The sequence below is a fragment of the Phoenix dactylifera genome, chromosome 6 (assembly GCF_009389715.1).
Source record: "Phoenix dactylifera cultivar Barhee BC4 chromosome 6, palm_55x_up_171113_PBpolish2nd_filt_p, whole genome shotgun sequence".
In the NCBI taxonomy this organism is placed as follows: Eukaryota; Viridiplantae; Streptophyta; class Magnoliopsida; order Arecales; family Arecaceae; genus Phoenix; species Phoenix dactylifera.
In genome coordinates, this window is record NC_052397.1 from 35,080 (window position 1) to 49,261 (window position 14,182).

At 37.2% G+C, this 14,182-nt stretch overlaps 2 protein-coding genes across 4 annotated transcripts; both read right to left on the reverse strand.

The window, feature by feature from the left end:
* Positions 1-1,673: 1,673 nt before the first annotated feature.
* On the reverse strand, positions 1,674-6,862 carry LOC103703793. Of its 3 annotated transcripts, none has more exons than XR_603491.4 (7): positions 6,702-6,862; positions 6,238-6,366; positions 5,140-5,229; positions 4,816-5,024; positions 3,412-3,459; positions 2,315-2,538; positions 1,674-2,245 (listed from the first exon to the last, which is right to left on the reverse strand). XR_603491.4 is itself a non-coding variant. In XM_008786779.4 (6 exons), exons 1-6 carry the CDS (start codon positions 6,820-6,822, stop codon positions 2,404-2,406), a joined length of 732 nt encoding a protein of 243 aa, XP_008785001.1. In that variant the 5' UTR covers positions 6,823-6,862; the 3' UTR covers positions 1,674-2,403. The 3 variants fall into 3 exon arrangements, 1 of the variants encoding a protein (XP_008785001.1); XR_603490.4 differs by having other exon boundaries at positions 1,674-2,251; XM_008786779.4 differs by having other exon boundaries at positions 1,674-2,538.
* An 851-nt stretch (positions 6,863-7,713) lies between these two features.
* Positions 7,714-11,188, reverse strand: LOC103703792 (enoyl-[acyl-carrier-protein] reductase, mitochondrial-like). Its single transcript, XM_008786778.4, has 3 exons — positions 10,936-11,188; positions 9,931-10,114; positions 7,714-8,169 (listed from the first exon to the last, which is right to left on the reverse strand). Exons 1-3 carry the CDS (start codon positions 11,075-11,077, stop codon positions 7,947-7,949), a joined length of 549 nt encoding a protein of 182 aa, XP_008785000.1. The 5' UTR covers positions 11,078-11,188; the 3' UTR covers positions 7,714-7,946.
* Positions 11,189-14,182: the final 2,994 nt, after the last annotated feature.

Here is a 14,182-nt window from a genome sequence, read left to right on the forward strand (position 1 = left end):
TGGATTATTACATATAGGCCCTTGAACAATAGTAATATTACAGATGATTCCATCTATACAGCGGGTCGTGTCTCACACCAAGTTTAAACTACTCCAGGCAAACAAAAGCGCAGGAATAGTTTCCAGGTACACCCATCTACGACTTACACCGAGGCCCGCCGAGACTAAATCAAACTTAAATATATTTGATTATTTCATATAAACCTTCGAAGTTTTTAGATATTTTGGGTAAGCTCCTTCCGCAAAATATCCCGGCACGAGGCACGGGAACTAGTTCAAAGTTAATATATGAATTTATTCAAAATTTCTAAGTAAATATCTGACAAAATTGGCTAAAACCAAAGCCGAACTAATGACCTATATAAGACGCAACAAAGATCGACTAAAATATGTTGCTCGCCAATTTGTCACAAGATCAACAGTAACGATCCCGAACGTCTGGTTGTAACCTGATCTCGATGAAACCATAGTGATGATCTGGCCACCTGCTTGCGTGGCATCCGCCTAAAATAACAACCGAGGGCCGTTTTGTACTGTTGTTTTTAGTTTTTTCTAAAAATAATCAAATGCTGTAAAAAAAATTGATGTCGAAGATGGCATTTGGACAGAACCCCTGCAACTCCGTTCTCTCCTTTTTGTTTGTTTAAAGCCATACCCTTTACCGTCAAAAGCTTTTAGTTTTACATAGCACAGTCAAATTATAATTAGAATGGTTAAATGATACATATTTGTGAAACTCTCCTTCAATCTCTTGTTGGAATCGAGGGGGAAAAAAAACAGGAGCAATACAAAAGGGGCTCTTAATCTGTTCTCTTATTGAAATTTAGCCACGACGGCCAAAGGGAAGGTGAACTGCCAACTTCCCAAGTGCCTTTCAAGTACTTATGACAAATGAGGGCGGATTGCCAATTATAATCAAACTCAAGGGAGGGCGGCTTACCACTTTGTATCAGGGATTCAAACAGTAGAAGAAAATCCTGGTTATCTTCTTGGCAAACGCTAATCAATGTCCAACAAAAAGACCCACAATCTACAAAGCTAAATAATGCCTAATGGGAGGTTGCAGGCATTAGTCATCCATAGATTGATAATCAGAGAGGCTGAAATACACGACATCTAGGGCTCGTTTGGTTCGCGGGAAAAGAAGGGGGAAAAGTGTGGTCAACGGAAAAGTAATGAGATGCCTCTTGTTTGGTTGGAGTTTTCAAAGGAGAGAGAAGGGAAAGTTGTATTCCCATGGGAATGTGATTCCCACATTTCATGGGAAAGTCTTTCCCATGAGAAACATGGAAAAGTTACTTTCCCATGAGGCGGGAATCACTCCATTTTTACTTTTTCCCAAAAAGTCCCTTCAGCATTAAAGAAGCATTAAAGAGGTATTAAAAACCTAATTTTTATTAAGGGCATAATAGGAATTATATATAACTTTCCTAGGAAAGTGGATGGCCAACCAAACATAAGCACCTTGGAAATTTGTCACTTTCCCATGGTCAACCAAACATGCCAAAAGTACTTTCCTAGGCATCCTCTTCCTAGGAATTTGTTTTCCAGGAATCATATTCCTAGGAAGGAAAATGCTTCCCGCGAACCAAACGAGCCCCTAAGGTAAGTGTTTTGCATACAGAAAGCCACAGTTCTACAACATTCACTGGGTTACGTTGAACGATCAAATGTAGAGAAATCAACCCTGATATCTAAGCATATCATATTTGCACAATGACCCTCGCTCCCACTGTAATATCTTAAACATTCTCAAGAGCAAGTATCTAGGTTCCGTCCAGGAATGTGCTTCATAGTGTAGACAAATTAGATCTAGACACAAGTTGCTAATTTACATTAACACGTTCAGATGAAGCCTGAATTTCATGAAACATCCTGGACCTTCTGGACCACCCAATACGATCTGCTCAGATGAGTCAGATCAAGTCTATTCACATAACCCAGATTAAATCAGATCCAGAAGGATGTGATAGACCTGAATGCATTTGAACCTGACAAGATTCCAAACTTGGATCCGCACTGGCTGGAGATTGATGGACCCGCTTGCAGCCATTATCCCAGCTAATAAGGCTTACTGAATCATGGTCATGATGCAGGCACGCCCAATTCAATGACAAAAAATCAGAAAACAATTGAACTCCTGGCAGAGATGAAAAAGGGAAAAAGCCCTGCCAAGCAAATTCTGCTGCTCTGAATGTAAAGCCATTCAATTACAAAAACCCTTCAGCGAGAGCAGAGCCAGTACCTGCAACTGCAAGAGTAAAATTTCATATGGTATCACAGCTGCTAATTTTATCCAAAAACTACACTATACCTCGGTCTAATCCATTGTACTTTCAAACTTGGGTGACCAAACTGCCACCCGTGATTCATAAAGTTTCATCTTCATGATCCTGTGTCACCCTAAATTCTTGAAGTATGAACAACCCACCAACCACCCAAGAGTCCAATAATTTTCAGCTTTACATCTCTTAATTCAACCTCTGCTAAGCATAGGAACTTGTAATCTTCAACTTCGACTTTCTTCGCATAGAAGAACTGCAGATATTGTAATCGGAAAGCAGTCAGACTAAGTAACTATAACTAACATGTAACAAGGCTAGACCACACAGGAATATCCCACAGTTCTGGTTAACTAGAAGAGTTCCTTATTCCTCATTCTAGACCTAAATATACAAAACTCGACACAGAATCCAAGTATCAAAAAAAAATCAGGAGTTTTTCACATGCTTATAAAATGACCAATAACATCACTAGGCTTTAGCAATCGATAAGAGTCAAGTTTTTTTGGTTAACCATTGCATTAGTGAATGACCTTCTTTCACTGTTTACTTAGATGCACTTAATACTTGATAATAGCTTTTATTCCATGTTTATTTAGACTTGTCATACATGAACAGATGAACAGGTCCAATTTGGTGGAAGGCCACTTTCTTCATCTTAACAGCATGTGCTCTATATATAGATCAAATGGGTGAGGATGGAGTATTGAGATAAAATTCAGAAAAATGAGGACAGAGATATATTTTCATTAGAGTATGTATAAACCGCCTTACATGCAAAAGTAGTTGAACAAGAGCATGTCTTGCTATAGTGGAAAATAAGTGCAAATGAGGCTTAAATAGAAAATCAATAGCTTAGGGATACCTTGATCAGCATGGATATGGAGAAAGGACGCGTTTAATAGTACTAAATCATGGTAAATAAAGTGATAATGTGCTTCTCTAATGTTGCAATGACGTGCATACCACTTAGTTCTAAGGAAAAAAATTTCTTTTACTAAGCAATAAGGATTATAATAGAAGAGCAAGAGACCTTGGAAGGCAGATCTTGCTTCGAAGTTCAAAAGAGCTCTAAGAAAGCAATTTCCTGAAACAGAGAAGCTGAGAATCAAATACCCATAAATCTCACCTTTGATTTATGAAGTCTAGGATCTCGGCGCATATCTCTCTGACGTAGCTGCAAAATTTGAAATTTTAGCAAGGTATTAGACCATGATGAACACCGGCTGAATAATTAGAAAGAGTACTGTAAAAAGGAATGATTAACACATTTGAATCAAAAAAAAAAAAGTATTCAAATGAAGCATCACCTAATCCGTTTATCATAATTTGCATATGCATACTAACAATCAAGATGAATTTCTGTATTGTTAACAACAAAGTTTATGAGAAAAATAATAATTGGAAGCTTTGCATTAATTTTCAACATGTTTAATTCAAAAAAGTACACACTGCAGAAGGAGATGCATCGTTGGCAAACAAGGAATTTTCTGATTGCTTTTACAAAAATCAAGACCAAAAAAAAGAAATGTATTGGTATGCAAACTTGCAAAAAGCCCATCTGCAGAACTAGAAAACAGGAGTGCCTTTAGCTGCACAGTGAAACAACTACCATACAGAGACACTAAACAAATCAAGAAACTAGAAACCATCAAACTAAAGATGGATGCTTCTTGTGGATTCAGCAGGTAATTCTGGTCGTTTACAGGCTTATTTTAGTCAAATGGAACTATAAAGTGAAACTCTAATTTATTTAACTTGTTTCCAGGAGCCATTAATGTTTGTGATACTGAATGTACTGGAACTTCAAGGGTTTCAAATGTTACGACATATCGAGTACATTGGTTAAAGGTGCTTAATCATAAGGGTCACACAGTTCTCCATGAAAACTTGAACCCATAGATAAATTTCTAAAAATATGTGCATTATTCCACAGTTCACCACGTTAAAAGATATGTTCGCTCCACTGTCCGCCAACTTCATATGGAGGTTTTTCCCAGCAAACAACTGGAAAAAATGATGAGGGGTATCCTTTATTTGGTTCAGGGGAGTATTTCTCAAAGATCGATTAATTTCTTAAGTCTTCTGCTGCTACAATTTTGATGAAATAAGCTCTTTGTCTACAAATAACATTTCTTTTGCTCATCTTTTTTTTTACTTTCTTCATTTATCCTTATGGAAACCTTCTTGTCGAACAATTTGTGCAGATCAAAACCAATCAATGAGAACTATCTACCAAACACTCTTTTTATTGCCCCATAGAGTCAAATGGCATCCATCATTATTATTTAAGCTCTTGAAAATTTTGACCAATGCCAGGTAGAACCATCACTGTGAAACTATCTGTCAAACAGTAATTAAAATTATGTACTGTAAAGTGCATGACCACTGGATCACTAAGAAAGATTCAAAGAAAGAAATAAAGAAAGAAAGTAAGGGAAAAAAAAAGAAATTAAAGTCAATGCCATATCAGAACAGTAAATCATCATCTGATATCTGCATGGAAAGTAAGGTAGGGAACCCTCCAACTAACCTGCTCAATGAAAATATACGCCGACAAAGGGCTGGGCCTTGTGCAGAAAAGAAGAAGAGCAATATTAATGGCAAGTGTAAGAGGATGCCTCCATCCCAACAACACTGTCATAAGCAGTACAGCTGGCAGCTGAAATTTTCTTGCCAAAGTCCAGAAGGCATTTAGGTCATCCTTTAAATACCCTGAAGGTTGTTCAATGTCCTCAAAATCTGCACTATGAAACTGGATCTCAGTGTGGTTACTTTAAGAACACGTTGTTTAGAGATCATCAGGAATCATCCTAGGGGTATTTAATGTTCCAGATATGGTAGCATGCCAACTCACCATCCATAGCATATGCAACATGTGACTGAGGATTCATCATTCCAGCTACAACAGTGATCCCGAGTAAACTTCCAGTTAATAACTTCCTTTCTAAAGGGACATTGACAACACAAAATTCATCAGTTAATTTGAGGAACTATAATATTGAGAAAAAAAAATCCTACTTCAATATTTTAAATTAATATGAAGTTGTAAAAGAGATCTAATTTTATGATCCAATGAACCAAAAAGGCAAATGCAAGTGCCACACCTGTTAAAACATTTCTTAATGATTTTAATAACAAAAAAAATTGCACGAAGGTGAACTGGGCATCTCAGCAGTGGTCACACCTCTCAATTAAAAAGAGGAAGTACTGGGTTCAGGTTGTAGTTGAAACTGGATAATTTATCTTGAGTGGGCCTCTCTCTCTCTCTCTCTCTCTCTCTCTCTCTCTCTACAAAAAAAAAGAGAAAAAGATTAAGGCTAACTTACTAGAATTTTTTTCAATGGTCATAAACTGTTAGGAATCTGGATAGGCAATGTACGGACATACACATAGCTATATTCTAAGACATTTCAAAGGTAGCCCAAGCAAGAGCATGAAATCAAATTTGGGCATTTTTACATGATATATTACCAACAATATATTTTTTAAGAAAGGAGAAGCACTAAACATGAACATAACAGATCAATTTCTTCGACCAAGCATGATTCCTTTTTGTACTTGGCATGCTTCAAAAATTCAGTGCCTTCATTATCTATGCAGATGAAGATTGAGATAGATAGATGTGTGTATTTGTATTGCATTGTAAAATATCAAGACGTGTTGCAACCTCAGGCCAGTTTCATCTTTTTTTCTGGATGGCTTTGACAGTATGTGCAAACTGCTTCAGAAATCAGATCTTGCTAACTGATATGAACAAAGAGCATATGCGGTGATCCATGCAATTAAAAACACAATATAAATTACAAATAATTTCCCTTCCCAATTAAACAATACAAGAGGTAAATATTGAGCTCAACTACAAGGCGTGTGCACAACAGTTAGCAATAGAGAGACGCCATGCTCATATGAAATTTATCACTTTTCAAAGTTAGTAATGCACATGAAGACTTGCCAGATGGTTTAAAGCTTTGCAAAAATATCCTCTGCATATTGAATACTGGCTCCGACCCTGGTGCATAAATTGGTGAAACGAGCCGACGACACTTTGGCCAAACCTTTGACAATCCAAATCTTCCAGAAACTGCAGAAACAGGGCGTGCATCGATGAATGAATGAATAACACACCTGGCTAGGGGGATACTGAAGAAGATATTACGACGCCACACTACTGAAACTCGACAGATAAAAATAATAATAGGAACAACAAAAACAATCCTCGTATCAACCGTTTCCAAAGTTGTCTGAATAAAAGCGATGCATGGAATTTTTCGAGACCGAGGAATCTTGAGACGGGAGGATGCGTACGTACGACACGCATCAGTTCAGGTGAAAAGTTGGGGAGAAAGAGAGATTAGGGTTTCGTAAATTCTTGCGACAGGTGGAAGGGCGGGGTGGGGGTGAGGGAGAGAGACTTGCCTGGATATTTGGAAAGGAGAAGGCAGGGATTGGAAGGAGAGATGGAGGCGAGAGAGGCCCTGATCCTCATCCCGATCGGTGAGAGCGCCGCTGCTCTCCTTGCCAGGGACAGGGATGCCATATTCTGCCTCGAATTCGATCTATGTTCTCCTCCCCGCTGCGGCTGGCTCCTGTTTTTGTTTGCACCACCGGAAATGGGTGGGCCGACCAAAGGGCCCAATTCGGCTCGGTCCATTCGGGGATGTCAGCACCTAGGTCCAACCCGGCTGCAGGATTCATGGGACGGATTGATATTTCTCGACTTCATGTGATGCTGAGTGCATTCAGTTCGTGACCATCTTTCCTATTGATGACTAATATTTCGTTAAATATATTTTTCGTTGTTTAAACTACAGGATTTCGCGCAGCTCAAATTTCAATCGTTGTAGCTACTGGGTTTCCCATGCAGCCCAATTGGCCGGCCTCCTCATAAGACACTCGATTTATCTTCAGATCTGACTCTAATGGTCAAGATTTAGGAGGTTATGCTCGCCAAGAGCTTTACGATAGGGCCGAGGATATCCGATTATTTAACTGGAAAGTTTGATTCCCAGAGATGTGTTTAGAGTTGCGCTTTGTTTACAAGTACCCTAATGTTTTTCAAAATTGTTTGTATATTTCTTGCTTTCGAAAAAGTGGGCGGAAGCAAAAGCAAGGAATGGCCCAAGTTTTGGAAATGCATGCTATCTTCGGCGTCAACCCCTGTGTCGTATTTCATCAATAAAAACACAGAAACAACAATCATGCTACACAGGCCCTAAAGCACACAACCGCAAGCACAGGTTTTGGCCCCGTTTTCTATTGAACCCGGCAGGTCTTTGCATCCACACACTAAAGCATGAAGTAGACGTTAATTAGCCCGACTTTCAGCCAACAGCTTAACACTACCTTCTACAACAGTTCGTACCAGAGTATAGAGGGATAGAGAGCAGTTTTTATGTGAATCAGTACAGAAGCTATTTCTTTCAGTGCATACAATTAAGAACAGCTCTTTCCTTCATTGCATAAATTTCCATAAAAATTCACTTGTTTTCCATGAGTTTTACTTCTTATTGGAAGCAGCAAACGAAAAGCCTCATCAGCTCAAGCGAACAAAGAGCAGAGCAACGAAATGAAAGAAAAAGAAAAACGCAGCTCCCGGTTTAGCATTCGCACAGCATTGCAATAAATAAAACATGGAGGTATTGACCAACGATGGAGGCTGACCTACAAGTTCAGCACTTTAAGCTTCTTTTCCTTTGCAAATGTGTCCCACTCAATTGCTCTGCGAGCTGCTCCATCATAAACAACATGCTTTGGCAGCTTTTTGCTGTATGAAACAAGAGTTCCTCCATCCACCAGTGCCTTGCCGACTGCAGTGGCTTGGTAACCATCACTGAAATTTATACCTGCTGCAGGGCTCATTTCACTCACTAGTCGCTTCATGTACCTGGGTTGAGAGAGATGAGTACTTTCAGCATACATAACAGTGTTTTTGGCATCCAAAAGCCTATAGAAGCCTATAAATATGCAGAAAGGGTGGTTCACACCATCAACAATCATAATCATTTCAATCATTGGAAAGTATAATGATTAAACTAGCCATCCAAAAGCCTATAGAAGCAAGATTAGTTGATTACTGTACCCACCAATATCGAGGAGGAAAGAAAATAATATAGATAAGGTAATATTTCCACTTTGTAAGTTCTCTAACAGAGCAAGATGATCCAAACCTCTTGGGCATAAGTAAGCCAGAAAAAAGACCCTATTATAAATGCATATCTATTTAACTATAATAATCATAGAAGATATGCAGCATCATTTATCAGGCCTCCATGACAAACCTAATTTAAAAACCTGAATAACTTAAAGTCCACGCGATATTCTGTTACACGATAAGCACTGGGTAATACTTTATAATGAGAAGGAAGAACCATTCCGAATGAGGAGACTTAAGATAATAGAATTCCCAAATAAAGCAGAATATGGAAAATCACTTTTTGAATGGAATCGGACATCCCTTTTTTTTTGTGGATTAGGGACTCCGTGGAAACCCTGGAGAATCACTTTTTTCCTTAAAATTCTTCTACCCGGTCATTACCCTAGACAATCTTTTTGGATTACGGGCTCCGTGAATAATTTTATTCCTTCATTTTTTTTTTCTGGAAGTGCACAACTTTGAAGACAAATAATAAGTCTGAGACCCTGAATTCAAGCAGGGTCAAAATAGTTGTGTAAACTAACAGACCTATGGAATCTAGAAGACCATTCTTAATGGCAATCTCATAAATATGAGTGAGCTTTTGCCAAAAAAAAAAAACTGTCAGTAATATCATTATGATATTTTCACCTTAGTTATATATTTTTCTGACATTATTTGATGTAATATCAAAATAAAAAAAAAATAAAAAAAGCCATTTCAACAAATCATTAACTTCACTGAAGCAAATAAAATGGAAACATGGAACGTTAGATAGATTACCAAGTCATTTTCTAATTCACAAAACCTTGCTTTCTGTTCTCTTTTATGGCCATGGTCTAACCCTTGAAAGGAACAAAGCAAAATAGCTAGACAAGCAAATCTTACATATATAGGTTTATGTTTACTTGTTATGCCTATAGTTGGTTGTGCTTTCAGTTAAGTTTCTCACAGGTTCCTTCAACGTCTTTATTGTACGTCATGAACTTACATCAAGAGAAAAAACCACAAGACATGTAATAATCAAAGCCATTGCATATGAGATAGGGGGAATTCATGAAGTGATATCACCCAAAAAATGAAGCAAATATGTAAAGTATAATAAGCAAGTGGATATTACAAAGAGAAAACTGTGGACAATGGACACCTCCAGATACCTTAAAGGGCAGATAAACAGCAAGAAAATTCCTTCGACTTTTCTAAGAGAGAAAGCAGTGACCTCATGATCCTCGAAAGGATCTAAGTTCCCACCATGTTTTGCAGTTATTTTGTTCTTTTGTTATATTTATGTAGCAGATATCCTTGTCGCTCCCGTTCAGGAAATTGCCAAAACCATCTCTATCAGGTGTTTCTCAATGAAGTGACTAGATATCAGTAGTTTTTCCCAGTACTAATAGTTCAGAATTCCATTTCCAAATGTTGCAGCTACTCCACTGATGCATGCAGAGAAGATTTGTGAAAGCTGTTTTAGTTTCCTACAGTTATATAAAGAAAGAGGGATGATAAACTTACCATGTTTTTGTATAGCTTTCTGGAACAACTAAATCCCCGCCAAGGGCCTTGAGCTCTTCAATCGTTTCAGGAGTCCCAGGCCTATCATCAATTATGCTGATAGTCTGAAGCTTGCGTTCCTTTGCCAACTCAATTACAATCTTCCCAACATCACTGTCCCCACAATTCTGGACCAATGTTTGACCTTTCCAGCAAAATCATATAAATCAAAGCATAAGCAGCTACAAATCACCTCAAAAGGCTGCTTAGGCTTAGAGCATCAACTTGAAATTCAGAAATAAAATTGTTCACATTTAAGGAATGAAATTCCAACATGCATCATAAGAGTCTGACTGGCCAAACGAAGGAAACAGAAATTCACAGATTTGCCTCTAAATAAAACACAGAGTTACCATGAAATCAGTCCGATTTCTATACGATCATTTTCTTCTTCATGTCCATCTTTTTTATGTCTCTTTTACACTCTGCGAGCTCACAACGCTTTCCATTATGCTACTAGTTCAAGACTACCCAAAACGTTAAAACTGTGGATTCCCAATAGTCTAAACAATGGGCCATTTGATGACAACTCATTCTTCCGAAAGGACGAGAGAATCCAGTAGCGTTAAGAACCAAGTTGCACGATGAGAAATGCAGTAAGCTAACACGGAGCATTTCAATCTATCCAGGAAAAGGGTTGTCATTCGCCGTCTGGTGCAATCCATAGCTAACATCGGTAAGCAATCCACGAAGTACGTTTCTGAGCTTTCAAAAGGCCATCGATCGAAACGCGATCAAGATCATATATTTAGCAGACAGACTATGACGGAGATACCCAGAAGTACCGAAAAAGAATTAAGCTAGGAGAAAGAAAAGGAAACGCTAGAGAGAGTGGCTTGAAAGATCTGAGCGTACATCGAATTCATAGCAAGAAACAAAAAAGGGGAGGAGGGAACGAATAAATGCACAAGATCCAACAGTGAAAGATCGGAATTCGACTCGCTTAGGGTTAGGGATTCGGATTACCTTGCTTGAGAGAGAGGGAGTCGAGGAGGGAGGCGACGGATTTCCTCAGGGAAGAGGAATCGGAGGAGGAGAAGGCTCTGATCCCCGTCCAGAGATTAGGGTTTTGGTGGGCGAGAGGAAGGACCCTCCGAAGCGAATTCATTTCTTCCCGGCTGTCAGGCTTCACCGCAGCGTGAGAGCCGGAACCCTAAAAAGCTATTAATTTGGGATTAAACTAGGTCGGCAGCGCCCGCCGAGTTCACATGAATCGGGGTCTTGGCCCGAGTGGAACACGTGATTTATTTTTGTGAGCCCAAGTTCCGGCGCATGGCTCATAATCATAACCGAAGTTCGGTTCGTGGTTGAACCGGATAGGATCCAATTTCCCTGGAACCTACAATTATATTTTCAATTGTTTTGTGAGATCTGGTTCTTGGAATGAGCCATTTATTTCATATTTGGTCGCAGAATAAGTTAAGCCATAACAAGTCGCTAACAAACTTTGCAGGATGAAATAGTTCATTATGAATTAAAAAAGAAAAAAAGTGAGAGATATTAGCTTTTTAAATACCTACATTGCTCCTAAATCATTGTTGAAGGGTGTTGCTATAAAAATAGCTGGAGTGCGTAGATTAAAAAGGCTTTCCTCCGTTTGTACCTAGTTGAACTCAGAATGAAACAAATGTTTGGTTTTCCGACTTTGTTTCTTTTAGATAAATGATGTTCAGAGCTTGTTGAGTTGGCATTTTTATGGTTGGCCTTGGATTTGACAACTATTTTATGTTGACCATATATATACATACATACATACATATATATATATATATATATATATATATATATATATATATATATATATATATATATATATATATGATATAATGATATATGGATATTATGTATGGAATTAGGCATATATTAATATATGATGATCAGATTAATTATGATTAAAGGCTATACAAAATAGCTTAATTGTGTAAGGATTAATTATTAAATGACGGTCAAAAAATATCAATTTTTTGCATTTCCAAATAAACATTCATACTAATTTTTACTTATTTTTTTTTTTAAGCGACAAAGTTTGCTACCACGAAGATGGTCTAAATTTGGAGTACATAAGCTCTCCCTTTCATGATTGAATTAGAGAGTGTCAATCCCCAATCATAGACAATTAGTATATTGTATAATGGTCATGATGGAGTCAGGAACAGCATGATTGGATGCGTGCATTCAAAATCTTCCTCGATCACAGATTGTTGTGTGATACATGGATTGTCTATGATGAGGCCTAGACCTCTCTGATCAATCCATGGCTCAAAGGATCCCCAACTATTATAAAAAAATAAAATATTCTTGTATAATTTTGTCGCAACTTAATACTCCACTCAAAAAGGCTAACTAAAAGGTATTAGTTGGATTTCTTGAATCTATATAAATATTCAAGATCTGCCTAATACATAGCTGATATAGAACTAAATATATACTTGCATAGGATCCTCGTATACTTTTCTCATTTAAGCTATGGCATCTTTGACAGGCTAAAGGTCCAAAACCATTCAATCCTAATCATAGTATTACAAATCCAATCATAAATACCACAATCAACTCATGGTCAATCCAAATAGATCTATGTTGTAGTGTTCCCTAGTTCATATAGCCAAAAGTAAGAACCGCTTTGATACTTTTTGTCACAATTTAAAACTTTATTCAAAAAAATTAGTTGGAAGGTATTATTTACATTTCTTGATTTTGTATAAATACGTAAGATCTACCCAGCATATAACTAATGTAAAACTGAATACAAGTCCGCACGAGTCCTCAATAAATTTTTATTCTAAAATCTAAATAATAATAATAATAATATCTAATAGGCAAAGAAAGAAATCATAGGATCCAACTTAAATCAATAAAATATTGTAGGGCAAGAGTTAAAAAAATAATTATCAAGCATACTTTATCTCCTCTCTCGTGATTAAGGTTCCACTGAAATAATGTTTATACCAATAGACAGGAATTCTTTTGTCCCCAAAGGAAACTTTTCATGGAAGATTAAAGTTGAACACCTAGAGTGTCTACTGAATTAGTAATTCTGCTAGTAAAGTTTAGGCCCTGTTTGGAGGAGCTTTTGGAGGGCCAAAAAGCACTTTCTGGCCCTCCAAAAATACTTTTAGATAAAAAATGGTGTTTAGTAAAATTTTCGGAAAACTGTTTCAGTTTTTGCGGGGAGCGGAAAACAGCTTTTAGGGAGAAGCTTCAATTTGGAGCTTTCCGAAAATGTTGTTTTCAGCTTTATCGGGAAGCTGTTTTTTGGACCAAAATACCCCCATTTAAATCACCCTTTTTCCCCCAAAATCCTTATCCCGCCTCTTCCTTTCTCCCTTTCCCTCTCAATCTTCTTCTTCCTTTCTCTCTATTTGTTAGAGAGATAAATCGTCATTAGAAGGATAAAAAATTAATTTACACTAATAATTATAATATTTTATATATTTATTATTGTATTATACTATAAATATAATATTATATTACATTTTATCATAATACATTGATATGTTATTTAAATAATTTAAATATTATATTAAATTATTATTCTATAATATATAATGTTATATTACTATATTATAATAATATTATATTACATAACATTAATATTATACTATATCATATATTTATGTATTAATACATATTATATTTTATTATGCTCTGTTATATAATACTGGTAATGTCCTTTATGGTCATTTTGTCATACAAAAATACTTTCTCAGTTTGTTTACCAAACACATGTTAAAGTGCCACAGCATTTTAGAAATGTAGTTACCAAACAGCAAACAGCTTTTTATAAACGCTCTCCTTCAAAGAGTTCTACTTCTAACAGCTCTACTTCCAAAAGCTCTACTATTAATAGCTCCCCCAAACAAAGTCTTATTGTACTGATATAAAGTGGCACTCCATCGGACCTTCACTTGTCCTAGCTGTTAAAAGAAAATGAAGTGTGGGGGAATCAGAAAGGGAGGGAGGGGAGGTGTTTTCATGTGGGAAAAATAAATGCATAGAGAGAGCAGGAAAGAAGAGTACCAACTTTGTAATGCTTTCAACACCATGGCCAGCTCAGGATAAAATTCTAAATTTTCTTCCCAGCCCTCTCAACACCATGATGTCGGCCTCCAAAATATCCGTGTTTTCAACGTCTCATAGTCTAAATGAGTCGATGGTGCCTAGACTAAGTTAGCTTGGATCTCATCCATAATAACTTAAGATCTCACCGAGAAAT